The sequence below is a fragment of the Anas acuta genome, chromosome 9 (assembly GCF_963932015.1).
Source record: "Anas acuta chromosome 9, bAnaAcu1.1, whole genome shotgun sequence".
NCBI classification, from domain to species: domain Eukaryota; kingdom Metazoa; phylum Chordata; class Aves; order Anseriformes; family Anatidae; genus Anas; species Anas acuta.
In genome coordinates, this window is record NC_088987.1 from 12,295,616 (window position 1) to 12,314,603 (window position 18,988).

Here is an 18,988-nt window from a genome sequence, read left to right on the forward strand (position 1 = left end):
AAGTTTGTATTGCCTTGGCCTGCTGCCCGGCCCCAAGTCCGTCCTGCTGGCAGATGACGGGGAGCATGGCACGTTGCCTTGCCCTGGGAGAGCTGGATGGACGAGGCCCCTTCCCTGGGTCTGTTCACCCAACACAAGCACCCTCTGAGCCCCTCACCTACCAGGAGTGCTTTGGCACTCTCTATTTCACAGGAGAACAATCAAGACAAACCTGAGTCCCAGCATACCTGAAAGCCTTTCTCTTTCCCTTCTGGTAGGGCTGCCCAGGGCAGTGGTGAGGTGGCTCACTTTCCAGGAAGATCTCGTTGTTCCCATGGCTATTCCCAAGGAATCTCTGTCAGGCAGTGCTGCCCGGCCGGGACCCTCAGCATCAGCACCTCAGGGCCGTGTGTCCCCGGGGAAAGGTTGTGGGACATGCCCAAGGCAGCACAGCAGAGGAGCTCTCCGAGGAGCCCTGGGCACTTTGTGTGTGGTTCCTGCAGCTGGAGCTAAAACACAACACTGCCTTGCCCAGGTTCTGTGTTGGTTACCTGCTCACCCCACCTGGCTGGCTTGTGTGGAGGAGGCAGACTGCAGTGCTCTGGGGGGGCAGCTTGGCTCTGGTGGGTCTCTGCCTTGACTTTTGCAGGCACTGAGGATGGATGGCAGTCGGGTGTTTCAGGCAGCAAGAGAAGGGCAACAAGGGTACGGTGAGAGACCTGGAGAGCTTGTTCAGAGCTCTGCCTCTGCCACCATTTCCCCAAGATGCCTGGCAAGGGCCCTCATTTCGCAGAGGGGGTTACACCAGGAAGCATTTACAACCTTCCTAACTGACAAGCCCAACCAGAAGGCTGGGCCCACAGCTTTGCTGGACTGCAACGGAGAAGGAGACCCTTCCGGAGGGCAATCCAGGGCTCTCCAGTTCAACTCCAGCCCTGTACAGGTCCTGGAGACACACAGCTCCAGGCCCTCTCCAGCTGCTTATTCAGGCACAAGGGATCTTGGCAGCTCCTGAGAGAGGCAAATCCACAGGACAAAGAGCTCGCCACCCAGAGCCACACAGGGCAGGAGGAAGCCCAGAAAGAAAGATAGGAGGGGCGTGCTGGGGCTTGCCTGCCTTTTCCATCCTCTCACATTTTGCAATTTGAACCCTCGTTCTTGGTGCACAGCACGTCCCACCTTACTGCTGTTCAGGTTCTTTTTCTCCTTTGTGCACTCATTAAAGCTCTATTCTTGCCCAAGGACCATGTGTCCATTCAACTGTAAGGAAACATGAAGCTGTAGCCATGCCAAAAGATTCTGGTGCTGTATAAAGAAACCAGCAGGTAATGTACAGAAGGCAGTAAAACAGCACCCTCTGTCCCCAAAGAAGAAAAAAAAAAGAAAAAGAAAAAAAAAAAGAGAGAGAGATTTATAATTAAATTGATATTTATTTCAGCAGATAAGTCAGGCTGTATTTAGATTAATCTGTAGAGTTAATCAAGCACAAAATATTCCATTCAAATAAGCAATCTCCTCTCCCTAGAAGTTTAAAAGGCAGCTACAACAAGCATGTAAAATCTCTGCCTTGTAACAACCTGGCATGTTCTCCAGCACTCACAGTCCACACAACTGAACACGTGCCAGTAACCAGCTGCTCATTCCAGCTGCCTTCCTGGGACATTCTCCATTTTTCCCGAGTTTCCTGTCAGTGACCCAGGCCCATTCCCTGTGGCCCATCTTCCAGGCAGAGGAAGACAATCATCAGCCCATGGCACTGCCGATGTCCCCAGACTTTGGAGACAGCACCACAGTGCCTGCAGCCCCGCAGAGGCACCCTCCATCATCAGGATGTGGCCACCAAAACTGGCGTGGAAGTTTCGACATGTCCTTATGCTGTTCCCTGGACCGTATACTTGCCTGACCTCACTGACAACCCAGTCACTGGGGCAGCACAACTGGTCCAGTTGGTGAATGCCTGCCCTGCTTGTATCCTTGGAGCCAAGCCACGGGCTGGTATGCCCGCATTCCTTCTGTATATATGGAGAGGGTGGGATGCAGCGAGCTCTGTGCAGCAGCAATCAGGAGGATGAGCAGGGCTGGAGGCACTGTGCAGGGAGGAGAGGGCAGCCAGTGGTGCCCGGGGGTGCTGCTGTCAGGGCCGATAAAGAGCCTGGCTGCTGGCCACTGGGCCAGGGAACACAGGCTAGCAAGACCCAATTTAGATGCTACAAGAGAGAGTAATGAGTTTAAATTCAGTTGTTGGCATCAGACACCTGCACTATATGGCAACAGAGTTCTTTACTTCCTTTCCCTGACCTGGCTGCTATAGGTACCAGCTCCTTGTGCCTTGTTTTCCTCGTTGATTCTTGGCAGGTACTTGGTTTCCACAGTCCTCTCTGTAATCCTCCTGAAGACCTGTGATGTGCATCTAGTTCCTTAGGAGAAAGGTGCTAAACGAGTGGAAAACTGGTGTGTCTCGTAAAAGGTTTTGACCTGTTAATGTTATTGCACACTACAACTGTTATTGGTGCTGGTCTGCATCTTTTAGAATGGGCTTTGTTCCTCCTTTGCTTGTGTGTGCTGACAAGTGGGCTGGGATCTGGCATGCTGAGTAGTGGACAGAAACTGTGATGACTGTATCAAAATAAACAAGTAACAAATAAAAGAAAGTAGAGCACACACACACACACACACAAATATCTTTATTAACTAGGATGATTGTATTTCAAAAGAAAAATCAGATTTTGACATCAGCTGTTAAGAGTGGCTGCGTGGCTCCATGGATTGGCTGGGCTCCAGGGAGCCTGCCCTTTGCTTTAGTTTAAGAGAGCTAACCAGGATGGACAGTGCCTGCCGGCAAGGATCACTGGGGTCTGTCCAACCAGTGACTGCTGCCAGTCACAAGAGGAGAAAGTGAGCTTGGAGCTTTGATCCTCCAGGGGATTTTTCATCTGTGTTCAGATAGCTTGGACTGCAGACAGGGACTGTCAAAGCCACGTCCAGGGCTGTCGATCTGTGTCTGCCCTTATGCAGCCCCAGAATTTGCAAAAAAAAAGAGACTATCCCAGCAGGGGGATGTGGACTGGGAGCTCTGATGTCCCCCCAGAGGTAACAGATGGGAGCTTTGATGTGTGTGTATGAGCAGCTCTCTGCAGCAATGATGTGCGTAACACATCACCTGTCTCCTGACTGCCACGGAGTTAAGCTGTGTAAGCAGTTCAGTGCAGCGGTGACAGACCACATAGCTCTGCTGATCAAACTGTGGCTGATGCGAGTGAGGGAAGATGATAAAATATGCCCCACTACAGCTGGAGACACTGGACTTGCTCAGGAGCAAAAGATTGACATCTTAAAGACTGGCGTAGGTTAAATGTCATCTAGCATCTTTATTCTGTTTCCTTGCAGGTAAGACTGTATTTCAGCAGTAGGCGAGCAGGTCTTTATCTTGTCGACCCTACAAACGCCATAGGTTTGCCAAAGTTGACACTTCTATACTATTACCAATTGTGACATAAATATTTGCCTAGTCTGCAGCCTACTGCAGCTGGCACTTTGTTATATGCAGCAACATATTTCTTGTGTGCAGGAGCTCATAAAAGTACAGTGAATTTGGTCTCTGAGGAAATTATTACTGTACCCCAAACAGCGGATGGCGGGAATAACTCCACTAAGCTGCGCTCATGCTTTCTCCTGAAACTGCAAGGAGTGCGCAGAGCAAAAGATAAAACCTCTAGCTTTTACCTACCACTGGGATTTGTTGCAAACTGGGAATGCTTCTTAACTTTGGAGAGATATTCATGAACAAATGCAAACCACTTCTGGTTTGTGTCAAGTTATGTGGCCTTGTGGGAGGTAGTTACCATTAGGTAAACTGCAGTAGGCTAGGAGGTATTTAACCCATCTACTTTTGTCAAAGTTGTCTAAAATGGGGAAATAAGTGCTCTGAGTCAAATAAATGCTTTATTCAAGTTGAAACACTTTTTCTTTTTAGAAAAATAGTATTAGTTATTTTTTATGCATGCTAAACTCTTTTCAAACACAGTTCTGATAGACAAGTTGAATAAAAACAATGCATAATCTCCAGTGATTGCTTTTAGTTTTCCAGCACTACTTTAAAAGACCAAAGGAGTCTTTACCATGATTCCCAATCTGCCCAATTCTTTGAGTTTCTGTTTCAATGCAAGACCAGTTTAGCATTAGTGGGAACATACAATCTCCTGTGTTGAAGTGATCAGAAAGTGCTTCTCGACCCTACCCAGGAAATGCATGGGCAAGCTACAGCTGTGAAAAACAAATTGTGCAGTCAGTTGGAGGGGACAACTTTCCCACGCACATCTTATCCAAAGAATGAACTGTCCTTCTTGGTCCTAAGCCTCACTGACTGATGTCATGTTGTACCCAGCTGTGCACAGAGTTGTCAAATGTCCTAAGCAGGAAGTCAGCCTAGCATCAGAGGGCTAAGAAAATACATGCTGGTGGGAACTGATTGTTTTGGTTGGATAAACCTTGCAGAAATGCTTGCTGCTGTTGCATTTACATCCTGCAGAAATTCAGCACAATGAGAAAAGCATCCCTGAAAGACACCACCGCGTAATGCAGCTCGTGAGAAGGATGCAGCAATGGTGTTTCAACCATGAACACGTTGACAGTCTTCAACTGGCTGCTCCATTTACAGCTGGCCATTCCTATGTGGGTGAAGGGAGAGAAGATAACATTGTTATGGCTTCATGCTACTAGCCAGCTTTTCTGCTTCTGGTTGATTAAAAAATGAGCCAGGCCCAGTTAGGCTTAGAATGGGGGGTAGCAGTGGGTCAATCCTTCCTCTTTTCTTATGTCTCTGAGATAGTCCTTCTATAGCCAACGGCAACTGTCCTCAATGTGTCCTCCACAGTTTCCTTCAGAGTGTGTCCTCATTGCTGTCAAATGTTGGATTGCTATGGCCTCCCATATTTTCATCTACTGATATTGCCACGGAATCTGAGAAGAAGGTTTCATTCAGAGGTGGCCAGGATGAGTCCTGCTCTAACACCCGCTGCAGCCTCTTGTAATGGCTCTTTGAGTGGTACCGGAAAGTCTTTTTCAGCAGCAGCCACAAGGCTCTGTTCTCAATGACAGCTTCCTGTAAAAGAAAGAGCGAAAAGGAAAAATTTGGAGGACTCAGCAGGTTTTCCTCTTCATCCACAGGACACAGGGCAAGAAGTGGAGACCTAGATCTCCCACACTCTCCTGTTCATCCATATCCCTCACAAAGCCTGTTATTGAGGGCTTCTCATACCAGCTGTACCAGACCTCGACACCAGAAAGATTCTGCATGATTTGAGTAGAAAATACTGAAAGACTCCTCTCCTTTCAGTGACTTGGGACAGGGTCTGATACATCCCGTTCACTAAGGGAAAGAAAATGTAGTTGGGCCCGGCAGTCCTTACATCCAATCACTCAGATGTGGGGATCTGAAGAGAGGAGGTGTGAGGCAGCAGCAAAAGTTTTACTGGATATTCCCCAACTGGACTGAGAAGGATGGAGAAAGGGTGGGACCTGACCCTGCTGTCTCCCCAAAGAGTGTGACAGGTACATTCAAAGAAGCACACTCACCTCAACAAGAAAGGACACAGCGAGTGTGACCGCAAGCATTACCACCATGGAGATCCGCCAGCTGGTGGGGGTGCAAACAAGCTGGGAAGAAAGCAGAAGCCAGTAAGCAATGTGTGCACACTAGGCACTGGTGGGAGCTTGTGTCAACAGCCAGAATCCCACACTGGCTGTGCATTGCTGACAAACCAATGTTGCCACTTATCCTGAGGAATTACTGATAAAGAAACATATAAACTTATGACCCGGCAGAGAAAACCGTACTCCAGAAGAGCAGCAGGAAATCTAAGTGTTTCCTTTCTTCCTAATATCAAAATTAGTTCCAAGTATTTCAAATTCCAAACCCAGTTCCAGCTTCCCATAGCTGGCAGCAATGGTTTTCTGGCTGTCGCTCAACTTATTTGGGAGATGCAGCTCAGATCCAAAATTTGGATCAGCAGTTTCTTCAGGGCTAGGCTACTGCGGTTTCTTATTGCCACTCCCTCCTTCTGACTTCTCAGCAAATCCAGTGCAAGCCCCCCAGATTTGCAGTTCTCCCCAAAGGCATTTTAGCCCCTCACGGCTGCAGTGCTGACACTGTCCTGTGCCACCACAGCCCACAAACAGGACTAAGACTTGCTTTCAAGTGCCATCTCGTGGCAGAGTCTTTAACTGGGTGTGCCTGCTCAGCCTCTGCTCTAAACTGTTAACAAGGTGAGGCAGCTGTGCTTGGCTGCTTGGCGTTCAAAATCCAAGTATGTTATTCTCATCTGTGTTTCTGTTTCTTTCATTATTTCCATTTCTAAATCCACCTGCCAGCTCTCATATAAAGATATAGGAGTGGAAGCAGCATCGTGCTCAGTACCTGTTATCCAAAGCCATCATGCTTCATCGCTCTGTTAACATATGTAGTAAAAAAATAGCTGTGTGTTTCTTTTGTTGTTTTGTTCTCATGACTCCTAGTACAAGGTTGTGAGACAATCACAGCAGAGGATATTAACATCTTCCTTACAACTTCTAGCCTTAACATATTAATGGCTGGGTCCACTAACAATGCTGTCCTACAGCCGATGTAGATCTTACCCTTCCCTTGCACTTCTCCTAGAATGAATTTGCACAAGGCAACTCCCAGCTTGTGTTCTGCCAGACTAAATAAACCAAGCCCTACTGGCATTTACCAAGACAAATCCTCTGCCATGACAGCCTCGCTAGTCTTTCTCTACAGCTGTTCCAAACCCAAATGCTGCTTTAGGAAATTGCAGGCTGTCTGACATTTAGACAGGGAGCCTGAAAATGTTGGGGAGTGAGTAGTGAAGATTGCTGAGAATGCTGAATTTTCAAGAGGATCTGTGTGCAGCACAGGCTGAGAATCTGAACTGCATGGTGTTTTAGTTTAAAGCTGCAGGCCCTAGCTCCTTTCTTCTGGCTTCACAGCTATCAAGCCACAACATACCAATCATGGTACGTTTAGCAATGTCGTCTCTTGCTGCATGCACAATTCACTGAAACAATCAAACTGAGGTATAGCTGTCCAGTTGTCAGAATGCACAGGTCTTGTTTGTTAAATATCCTAATAGTTGTGGAGCTACAATGTCTCCAGAAGGTTCTTCAATCCCATCACCTAATATCCATCTCTTTAAATCTGATTTGTCATCAGAGGTGCCAAACATCCCTGCAGAAATCTGTGCCTTTTGTTAAAAACAGTCACAGTGCAGTGGAACAATACTCACATCCATCTTAGAGTAGAGACCATCAATATCAGCAAACACCAGAAAGAGGCAAACACCCAGCTGCCCCATGAGCACCAGGATGAACACATCTGAAGGAACAAGAACAAGCAAATAAAACCACAGGTATATGAGCACTCTCAGCTGCTTGCCTTTACTACAGAAGATTGTAACCATAATTTTCCATGTTAAACACTCAAAAAAAAAATCCATTAGATAGCAAAGAATTTTCAGCAAAAGAAAAAATGAACAGAGTAAAGCCCCAGCTTCACTCAGTCAAGCAGATATATATTAGGCTGGGATGAGCCTTGCACACACAGATTTAAAATGCCAAAAGAGTATTTTGATCATTCGATCTGACCTCTCACACTGAGAAGCCAGAGAACTTTTCAGCAAGTCTCACACCAAGCTCATTATCTCCTGTCATTCAGAAAGAAGTCTAGGATGTAGTCTTGCTCTTGTTGATATAATTAGGAGCTCTGCCCTCCATTTTAATAATATCAAGACTTCACTCTTTATCAGGATCTAAAATGTCTGAGTAATTGAGAATTTACCCTCTCTCCCCCCCAAGGCAGATATTGCAATAATATGAAGATTATATTTTTCTTCAGCTGGCATGTGCCAGACTTCACCCTCCGTCCACTCACTCAAGTTTTGCCCAAGACTGATGACCTTTGATGACTGCTACCTGGGAGGAAGGTCCCCTCCTCACTATTACTGAACCTAAACATCCAAGCCATGAACCCTACAGCATTAAATTAGTTCTTTAGCAAAAAAGAGCTGAACAGAGCTTTGCCTGAGAGACAGCTGCAGGATTGTCCCACAGACAAAAAGAATAGCCCTCCTATGCCATGCAGCGACTTCTAGAACTTCAAAATCTCGTGCTGACCTTCCATTCATATCAGTCTCTCAGAGGCAGAAAAGACCTACTAGACTTCATTAATTTGTTCTAACATAACATGACTTCCTTAAGTACCATGATGCTTCTGCAAGCCAACTCCACCAATTTTTATCAAACAATGGAGTTTGTTTCAGAAACCCAAATGTCTGGGCCAATTTTTTAGCAGCACAGAAGCACAAAAAGTAGGCCCAGCTCAGAGAGCTGCTGATTAAAGGATGCCACTGAGACTAAAGCTTCCAAAAGCTGACCTTTAGTCATTTAGGGATCCACTATTGGGTTCCTACTTTTTTGGCTGGCATCACTTTGGTCAAGTTTTAACTTTGTCCTAGTGAATTGACTTCATGAGCTGACCTACTCACACATCCCTCCCACCCTTCCCACACTTACAGTTTGTGTAGATGGGTTTCCTGAAAGGCTTTCCCTTGGAAAACACTAGAGCAACAATGAGGCAGTTGATGGTACTCAGTAGCCACACTGTGGTGTTTTCATAGCTCTTGTAGCCATTGTCTGCTTCATTAGGGGCTCCATCTCCCATCCCATGGAGGCCCAGGCTGGAAACAGAGGACGAATTCTCCATGTGGCTGTCTACTGAGAGGCAGGCGCTGTAAAAAAGCATCACTCTGGTTAGCAAATGATCTCTGTCCTGGCCATTTCACCTGGCCACTATCAGGCATCCTTCCTCATCATCATGATTTGCTCCCACTGTCACAAGGATGTAGGTTGTTGGCAGTGCCCCCAGTCTTACCTACTGAATGTGGCAAAGCCTAAGTTCAAACCTACATGGATACTCTGGTCTTCCCCACAATCCATTACTCTTCTTAGTGCTCATCAGAAGTGTTCTTACCACTAGCACCGTGCTGCACTTTTTTTTGGTTAGGGACCTGCAGACACCACTGCTTACTCTGTTAGCAGCTGGCGGGGAAGCAGAGGGTCTGCTTGCAGCTGCTCACCCACACTATAGTCAAGCTGATCAATAGTATCATGCAGACCTGTCTCTCTGTGTCTGCCCTGTGCCACCCAAGTCCCAAGAAGGGGACCTACCTGTGTATATCGGTCCTTGAATACCAGGGCTGCTTCTGGACCATCAGAAATCCAAAAATTTGCATGCTGAGGCTGAAGAGGATGTTAAGTACGACAGAGAGCAGCAATGGGGGTGAGATGAGTTGGCTAGGAGGCCTGTAGGGAACCAGCTTTGGGTAGGCTTCTGTGAAACTCACTGAAACATGTACAGGTATGTTTACTAGTGTGTCCAAAATACCAGCAGTGCTGCTGTGTATTACTGACTGCTATCAACGGCCGGCACTTTTACGTTCTGTAATGTTCACTATAGCACATATAAATTTTATATCAAGTACAAAATACAGAATTATTTTCTTACAAAATCTTATTGGCCACAGAATGGGTTAATTAATGCCATCTGTCTATCATGAGGCATTTTTCAAAAACAAATGTTAGATTTTATTTTATTTGGCTACTGTCAGGCCCAATGCTATAAGCATATGCCCCAGCTCTCCTGTTCTTTCGGTCACTTGTCAAATCTGGCTTGGGATTTTTGTTTTCTTATGCTCAGCAACTGCACCACTACAAGTTACCCATTTCAGCGCTTTCTCTTCTCAAACAAGATGCCTTATTTACTTATCTAAAAGTGTGGTAGTCTACGTAGTCTCTTTCCATCCTTTCTGTACATAGGATTATGCATTTCCAAGCAGGTTAAAAATACGTGAGATCCGTTCCCTTAATACAGAGGATGACTAAGGGGCTTACTTGTCACACCAATTACAGTGGTAATAGCCAGATCTTGGAACAAAAATTGGTAATTCCCGAAGGTGTTTAGTTGCTGAAAAGAGGAACACAAAGAAAAAACATTACAAATCAGACATTTGCTGTCGGCTTGTTTTCTCCAGAAAGCAGTATTATTTTCACAGAGCTAATGCTCTGCTGTTTGTTCTGAAATTCCAAGAGTACGCTACTGAGCAGATAAAGGGACCGCACAATCCACCACCCTGCCAATAGATTCATCATCACGGGGCCCGCAGTGAATGCACTCATTTTGTGCATTGTTTGGACTAATGACACTCCCAGTTGACTCAGTGCGATAAAGACGCCTCTTTGAAGAGACACATCCTTTCTCAGTGCTGGGTGACTTCTGAACTGAAGCCCTCCTCTCTAGTTGGGAAGGAGCCATGTAAAAGTGGTTTAAGGCATTCCAGGGGATTTTGCTTACTGTCAAGCTAATTCATGCTTTAAACGCTGAGTAAATTGCAACAGCATATGCTTATGCCAGATTCTCCCTTTTCACAGACATATGTCCTTATACGAAATACTGTTCAATATCTCAGCCTTCTTTTTGCCCAGAGCAGATCCTGAGCCCATCAGCTGGAGTTAATGAGAAGAATTCAGTTTTCAGATAAGTGTACAGAAGGACCAAAAGATCGTGTTAGAGAAGTTTGCAGCTCAGGTAAACCTCTGTATCCTAGTTTTATTGTGGCTCTTGTGCCATGCTTCTCTTACAAAGGAACAGTACCTCATCCTGTTCTACTGAACAAGGCCCATATTCCCAAGACATACCCAGTACAGTAGGAGGACACCAAGGTACTGAATGGTGCTGTACAGTGCCATGTACTTGAACATGCAGAAGGAAGTGACCAGGGCAGCACGACCCTCCCTGTGTGCGGATAGGAATAAAGGGCAACAATTAGGTGATGATCTGTTCCTGTTGCCAGTCTTCTGAAAATACAGTTGAAAATCAAGGCATTTGTCACAAGGACAGAAGGCTCTACTGTTTTCTTTACTGGGAGGTGAAGTAAATAAAACCTGGCATGAACAAAAGTAAAATCTTCACTTGCAGAAATCTTGCAGCAAGCGAAACAGCTTGATTCCAGTAAACCATGTTCCCAGCAATACAATTTACCCCAGCAAGTTTTCCTGCTGACACTAATAGCACAGATAACAATTCCACACAAGGAAAAGCATACAAAGGCAAGCACCTGCTCGGTGAGTTCAAAATTACAAGTCCTCTCTTCCTGCAGTGACCATGTAGTACCCAATGACAGTAAAAGACTCTTTCCAAGTCCTTCCCAGTGATTTATCTGGCAATTAAGCAAAATTGTGACCCTGGCCTTCTTCACAGCAAAATTTAATACCTTTGGGATTTTAGAGGAAAACCCATGAGAATAAGGAAGACTCCTATCCAATGTTGTAGATTCCGCAGAAAACTGTGTTTAGTGGTTAGAGCAATGGACTAGGCTTGTTGTTGTGTCTACTCCTAGCTTCACCACAGCTCACAACATCAGACAGAGGTATTTCCTCTCTGAGCTGCAGTTGGAGGAAGCTCTAGGAAGAGACTCCATGATGAAATAACCTGCAGACCCAATGCTAACGCTGTTCCTAATGAAGTTCATGCTCTAGACAGTGAATTCTTCCAGCTCCCGATGATCACTGCAACAAATGCTTAAGTTTGGCACAGCCCTGCTTCCTTCTACTTTCCTCAGTAAGAAGCAGAAAACTTACCTTTTTCAAAACTTAACTAAGGGAGTGGTACAACAGATGCTAATGTTTTGCTTGCATAGGGTATTAGAGACACAGCCTAACAGTAGTGACTAGGTTGACATTGTGGACATTTGGTTCAGCTTATGTAGTACTGTTCATTTTGCATTTAAAATATTGCTAATGACAAAATGCTCAGCTGTAGTTGCCCTCCTCCGGTAGCTTTGAGGGGAAAGAATTAATTTATCTTAAAGGAATTTCAGGCAGTAACTAAGCAAATGGTGATTTCCATGTCAAAGACATTTATTTTTCTCCATATATATACACTCTGGCCTAGTGGGAACAACTAATACCTGAGAGGAGTGGGGACTGTCTTCTTAATGTAACAGGAAACAAAAATCCATGCTTACCTGATTAGCTCTGGCACACATGCTATGCTGGGGGTTTGGGATGTGAAAGGTGAAGCTACAGATGCCTCCTGCTCTGACAGCGATATCCCTGCATGCGCCACTTTCAAAGCCTGAAAGGCATAGTCCTCTTCAGCACTTACAAGCCAGAAGGACACAGGAACTGATGTGTCAGCCAAGAAACAAGTTCTTATTACAGTACGTGTTGTGTGAACAGCAACCCCTTCTCACTCCCTGGTTGTGCTCCACCCAAAATGTTTATCCAATAGGGTGTAGTTGGGGCATCAAGTGCAGAAGCAGTAAGGGGATGAGAGCATGATAAAGCCCATTTGCCACAGACCCCAGAGCCATCCACCACCAGCTGCAGAAGACAGGGTTGGCTGTGCCTCCTTTGTCAGTTCTTCCATGAGGTCACATCTTAGGTAGAAGTCTAGCTTCTCTGCTTGCTTACCCTGGGAGAACCCTTGGGACTTTGTTTAAATGCAAGTGAGTGCTTCACTGCCAAGGTGGCATTGCTCCCACTGCCACAAGGATGTGTGAAGTCATGGAGTGAACTGAACCTGCCAGCAAACCCAGAAGGTAGTTATGGTACCTCCTGAGTATGGATCATTCCTCTTGGGAAAAAAAAAAAAAAAAAAGAAAAAAATCCTTGCCTTACACTTCTAAAATATGCACTTTCAACAGTCTTTTAGGGCTGTATCTGTTTCCCTGGGAAATCTCCTCCTCACCCCTGTATCCCCTAGCCCCAAAACTGCAGGTGTTGACAGAAAACCCAGTGGAGGATTTGGAGAATCTTCTGGTGGTTTTTGCAAAAGAAATTAATCAGTCCTCAACACTGCAGTTTGCAATGGTATCAATTCTTGCATGGCTAGAGGGGATCAGGCCTGAATCAATGCTAGTGACAGGGAAATTGCTCTATAAATAAGTAGAGGGCTCACATCTCCAGCATGGGCTCAGTCTGGGATATTCTACTGGCACTGCATTCATTTTTAAAATAAATATATTGTAAAGAATTTTCACTTACCCCACAGTCATTGGCTCCATCTCCACACATGCCCACAAAGTAACTAAAAAAATAAAGAGACTTACAGTTCAGTGCTGGGAAAAATAAGACCTATAAACAGAAGGGAAGCAGAGCCTCCTCGTTTTGTGCAAGCCATGCCAGCTTCAAGTCCGGAAAGAGAAGAATGAAAGATGAACGTAGAAAACTCGGAATTCTGAGAGTGTTAGGTATTTGTTTGCAAAACCAGCATGACACCAACAGTGTCTCTTCTTAAATAGGCTTGTGAAACTTAATTGCCAAGCTGTACTTTTGTAGAAGCTTCAGTTTTGTGTACTTCTAGGAAACACTATGTTAGAGAAAAGCTAGCTTTTTAAAAGTCTGGAAATTCATCACTTCCTAACTCAGTGCTTATTAAGAACTTACTCCAACTTTTGAAACTCTTCTACAAGGCTGGATTTCTGACCAGGAGACATTCTAGCAAAAACTGTTCCATTCAGCAGAAGCTGTAAGGAGAAAAAAAAAAAAAAATTTAAGCACTTGATGCAAGTCAGTGACTTTAGTGATAATCTGGAATAGAAACCACCAAAAAGTCATATTTCCAAACAACTGCTGCTAGACCCCAAAGCAGGAAAGATTGAGAATCAAAGATAAAAGGAATCTTGATTTGGAAAAATAACAATCACAACTCAGACATTAGACCTGGTGTGTCATTTATCAGATGAACACATATTACCAAGCAGAGATTTACTAGCAAATAATTCATGATACTATCCTTTACATTAAACTGACAAATCATGCCAAATTGCATACTGTGTAATACCATTTTCTCCTTTTCTTCAACACCTGAGAGAAGCAGTTCTGTGCAAAGGCCAGACATATGGCCACAAATGTTTTAAGTCATATCCTTACATTACAAGACCGGTCTGATCCTCTTGTGCAGGAAAAAAAAAACAGGGATTTTCAAACCTTTCCCCACACATTAACATCAGAGATTCAACAAGCCCAGAAGTTATTTCAGGCTTAGAGTTATTTCCAAAAGATGTCCTGATACAGATCTATTCAGCTAATGATATCAGGACAATTTGAATCTACTGATTGGCAAGCCTACCCCAATTAAATAATCCAGATCTTACCTTTGGAAGTAAGTGGCTGAAATGTTGTGCTATAATTTGGTAAGATTTTCCACTCATGGCAAAATGGTACTGGCCTGATCCCACTGGCAGCTTAATTCTTCTTTCAGTCTGACTGTCATCTTCCTGTAAAAAAAAAAAATAATCCAGAATTAGTGCTCTTCCTAAAACCTCAAAAGCTACTATGTGCTTTTACAGACAAAGAAAAGGACATCCCATGAAAAGGGCACTTGTGAAGACTCAGAGAGCTGGATTCATTTGCCTGGATTTATAAATGTATTCAGGCATATTATGCAATTTCAACTGGGTTCCTTATATGCTTTGAAAGCTCATCCTCAACATTCACATGTTTGGTATAATTTCTGCAGCAGTGGCAATCTGATGGGCTGCACTGTGAGTGAGAGGGGCTACAGGGAACATATAGGCACCATAGCTAGGCATGCCTTCTTGCAGTGAAATACAATGAAGATGCTGCTGAGGCTGGGCTTTGGTGGATATGAGCCCCTCAACAGCCCCTGCAGAGATTCCCTACCATCTGCTTGACTCTAATGCTTCTTAGAGGAGGGTCAGCACCTTCAGCCATACTCTGCAGGGAGAGAGTAACAGGTCTTTGTCTCAGTTCCTTTGTGGAGATGTTTGATGAAATACAATTTCTTAGTATAGCTAGCCTATGTTTCACTGTGTATTTGCAATTTCTCAACTGTTAATCTGTGTTTTAATTCTGCAGGTATGGGAAAGCTCTCTCCATGTGTTCAAACAGGGTTTGTTCCTTGAGTGCAGTTCCACTGAGTCCACCTCTCTCTACCGAACCTACCTTGCAGGGAAACATGCTTGAAAATTGCATCAGCTAAGCATGAGGGCTATAGTCAAATCTTGTGTACAGCTGTTCTCAAACCTAACCCAGACAGTTAACAAAAATAGTGTTTACAGGATAATATGCTAGGAAGGAAGCTCTAGGGTAGTAAGTATATCACTGTTTTTAAACACTTTTCTAGCACATAACATTCTGACATGCAGATGATGGTGAATAACTGGTCTCTGTTATACTAGCATAATCCCACTGTATTATTTCAAGCATTCCAACTCAGTTTTCTTTCCTGCTGCACATCACCTGCTTTACACTCACCAGGCTTCCATATTCTTCAGTTTTGTTTTCTTCTAGTGGTTTCCAGGTAACAGATGCTAAAAAAGATCCAGGTATTTTGTTTGCTTCCACAAGAATCACTCTGTTTGTTGGAGAAATCATCCCAGCATTTTTGGCAACAGTTACAGCTGTCTGAATGTTATCACCTAGAAAAATCAAGGGCGGTATTATCTACAGTGAGGAATTGTTTATAAAGGAAACATTAGCCTTTTCCTGAATTCCCAGTTTTCAAATATAATCACAGGTATCAATACAATTTCAGTGTCTATGCATAAGGAAGTTTTTGATAAAGATCAAAACTTTGCAGATGAGGTCTGTCTCAATAATTAAATACATATTTCATCTGGCCTGAGCTTGAAGAAATCAAGCTGGGGAGTGTGCTCCTAGTTTCTGTGTTTTAGGCAAGAAAAAGATAAGGGATTCACTCTTAAGTTGAGCTAGTATCACTGATTCACAGCAATTGCCTTTAAATGTCTTTGGTGTAAGACAGGTACTGAAATAAACGAAACCCAAGAAGACAAGGTCTGTGTAATTCCTGGAAAAATGTCTTTGGACCATGGAAAAAAACTCGGATTTATCCTATTCAAATCCAAACCAGCTCTTCAAGAAAAAAAAAAAAGAAAAAAAAAAAAAGTTGGGGGGGGATAAATAGGGACTGGTAGGCATGAAGTACCAGATGTCACAATGTTTCATCCTGGTATCCATGCTTGATCTTGGCTCATTTATAACAAAAGAATTTCACAAGATCCTATAAAGAAGGGATCTGGCTTGACATGTCTTCATGTACAACACCCGATAACCTTAGCAGGGCGAACAAATGGGCTCACTAGAAAGTGTCAGAGGAACAGCAAGGCTGATTTATGGTGAAAGGGGAACAGATAGAGTCAGGTATTTGACAAAGCCCAGCGAAGTTGTCAGGGACATAAGCCTGCATAGGTCAATTCATGTGATTATTACAACACAGTTGCTTCTTGGAATGTAATTGTCTGAAAGACACAAATGTCTGTGCCTTCCTACCAGTGGTGGTGATAAAGCAGCAGACTGCTTGTTCACTCACATATGGTTGAATTCCTTATCTGGGTGAGCAGCCGCATAAATAATCCATCCTATTTAGATACCTGTGACCATAACACTCCTGATGTGGGCAGCACTGAGCTCTTCCAGTACAGGCTTTGTCACTTTCTTCAGTCGGTTCTCCATTATCAGCAGACCTAGGAATGTCAGATCTGATTCCACCTCCTCCCTTAAGAATGAAGACAAGAAAGAGATGTAATTCCTCTTTTTCCTTTTGGCCTGAATTTGCTGATAGCCAGTTACAACAGTTAACCATCCTGCCTAATTCAAAAAAGATTAAAATAATTTGTTTGCTTTTAGCAGTCTTAGGCTGTCTGTCTTTTGTGGTGTTATTTCAATGCCAGCTGGGTTTGCATTCTACCAGCAGTAAGTGGTGCTCATAGTATATAGAGGATCTTCACTTGGTTTTCATCCTTCTATTCTAGTCTTCTCTTGTTCTGAAGAAACAGTTCAGTACATAGCCAGCTTCCAGATCATGTTTGCTAAATTATCAAACCAAAGAAGAGATGATTTGGTGTACACACTCCACGCAACAAAAGGAAGCCCAATGGATAAGTCGGACTGTTTTCTATTAATGCACCATCCCCAGCCAGTATGCAAAAAAAAGACCCTGATTTTCCTGCAGGATTCCCAAACTGGTCTGATGGTCTGATTTGAAAAGTTCATGCACACTACTCCTCCTCATTTGAGGTCTGTACAATGAAGACACACACCTCAGTAAACTTATCAGCTACTTTTAACAGTAGGACCCAAGTAAACAGCATGTGGGATCTCCAGCTCTCTCTCCTATTCTCTTTTTCACACCTGTGCTAATGCCTTTTTTTTTTTTTTTTTTTTTTACAGTTGAACACACGCAGTTCAGAACAGAATTTCACAAACAATTCCGTCATTGAGGTCTAAAAGAGAAGTTCCCCAGGAAGATGGGGTGACTCCTCTGAAGAGTTTGAAAGAAGTAAAAGCTTTCAAACGCTTATTTTAGCCACAGCTGTAAGTAGGAGGTGAGGTCAAACACTTGCATGGCAGTAAGAGCAGCTGAGTCAGGTGATGCTGAATAGTCACTGCTTTCATAGGAGAAGTAGTATTTGACCTCATATCATCCTTTTTCTCCTAGCAGTATATACATCACCCATGATATAACTGCACACAGAGCTGCAAACTCTGGGCCATATCACACACATTTGCTCATTGGGTTGGGTAAGTCTGTTATGACACCTGTCACAAGAATTAAACAAATCATTTGCGCTTTGCCTCAGTGTCACTGACTTTTTCTGCAAAGTGAAAAACAAACACTGAAAAAGCAAGTGAGCCCTGTCTAGATTAGGACCTGCAGCTAGTAAACAAAAAGGACAACACATGCACCAAGTAACTACAAATGTTTCACAAGTGGTATTTCTGGAGTATCACAAGCAAGAGCTAGAGGGATTTGGGTAAAGAGCCTACAGACTCATATGGAGGTGTTTTTGAGTGTAAAATTAGCTCCATGAGAGTAGCAGAAGAATTTGCTGACTTCTCTATAAGCTATAGAAAGTTAAAGCTATAATGTTAAAGGAGTGGACCAAGACAGCAGCAGAAGATAGTCTGCTAACTTTGACTGGGCTAGAGAATAGGTAGCATTATGAGGGTCATCTGCTGTCTTTGCTTAATCAAGGAGCCAGGAAAACAAAACAAAACAAAAACAAAAAGAGAGAGAGAGAGACCACTTTGGCTGAAAGCCTGGATAAATATGCAAAGAGATTGGTAGAAATGATGGACTGAGAGAAGGGTGTACTAGGCTTCAGGGTGTACTAGAGTTAAACCTCCTATGTTGAAGAAATGTGTAAAGATTCTAGGCATGTGCTGTAAGCATGGGGTAGTGAAGTGCCCTCTACTCATTCTCAGATAGACATATATCCAGATTTAAATCAGATTCTCTTTGGCCTGAGTCTAACAAAACTATCTGTACTACAGCCCTGCTCCTAGCAGAGGCTTTGTGGTAACGGTATTACGTGAGGCTCATGGCTGAATGTTGCTGATAAGAAGCAGCCTACTGCTTACCTTGTTAGATCAGTAGATTGCCTCCCTGTCTGTAGAGACTTACATGCCAGTCCGATGACCCTAAAGCCCTGTGCTGTGTAGAACAGAAGCTTGCTTTCAAAGTTCGATGGGACTGTGAAAAGAGGAAAAGGCAGTTCATCAGGGCATTAGACTGCTCTCTAATAAAAATAGAATGGTTTTGGAGAAGGGAAGGTTCCTTCCCAGAGAACAGGTACAACTAGATACGACCAGTAGGCCCAGGGCATTAAATAGAGGTGCTGAAATGAGCTTTGATCAATAAGAAAATCATTGTGTCTCCTCTGCCACTCTGCACTGAGGATCCTAAGCTATTCTGCAAAGACCTACCTTATTCTAGGGTGTCATGAATGAGCTGTGCTCTTCTAGCTGCCTACCCAAGGTTTGGAAAGAAAAAACTTTTTTTGTGTATACTGGACTAGTAGACTACTCTTTCAGATATTTATTCCAGCAGAAACTGCACACCTTGTACAACATTTGGAGTTGCTGTTGTCTGTTAGCCCTGAGAAGGGTCATATGAAAACTTAGCCTTAGACTT

The 18,988-nt window shown here is 43.9% G+C and overlaps 1 protein-coding gene across 1 annotated transcript in view; it reads right to left on the reverse strand.

The window, feature by feature from the left end:
- Nucleotides 1-2,986: 2,986 nt before the first annotated feature.
- The window catches only part of LOC137861203 (probable cation-transporting ATPase 13A4), a 40,801-nt gene continuing 24,799 nt past the window's right edge, over nucleotides 2,987-18,988 (reverse strand). The window contains exons 17-30 of the mRNA XM_068692366.1: nucleotides 18,436-18,547; nucleotides 16,446-16,570; nucleotides 15,310-15,473; nucleotides 14,187-14,309; nucleotides 13,477-13,556; nucleotides 13,075-13,117; nucleotides 12,054-12,163; nucleotides 10,726-10,822; nucleotides 9,922-9,994; nucleotides 9,199-9,373; nucleotides 8,545-8,759; nucleotides 7,260-7,348; nucleotides 5,554-5,634; nucleotides 2,987-5,080 (exon numbers count right to left, since the gene is read on the reverse strand). Coding sequence (XP_068548467.1) covers nucleotides 4,859-5,080; nucleotides 5,554-5,634; nucleotides 7,260-7,348; nucleotides 8,545-8,759; nucleotides 9,199-9,373; nucleotides 9,922-9,994; nucleotides 10,726-10,822; nucleotides 12,054-12,163; nucleotides 13,075-13,117; nucleotides 13,477-13,556; nucleotides 14,187-14,309; nucleotides 15,310-15,473; nucleotides 16,446-16,570; nucleotides 18,436-18,547 — 1,709 coding nt within the window. The 3' untranslated portion in view covers nucleotides 2,987-4,858. The remainder of the gene's footprint in view (nucleotides 5,081-5,553; nucleotides 5,635-7,259; nucleotides 7,349-8,544; nucleotides 8,760-9,198; nucleotides 9,374-9,921; nucleotides 9,995-10,725; nucleotides 10,823-12,053; nucleotides 12,164-13,074; nucleotides 13,118-13,476; nucleotides 13,557-14,186; nucleotides 14,310-15,309; nucleotides 15,474-16,445; nucleotides 16,571-18,435; nucleotides 18,548-18,988) is intronic.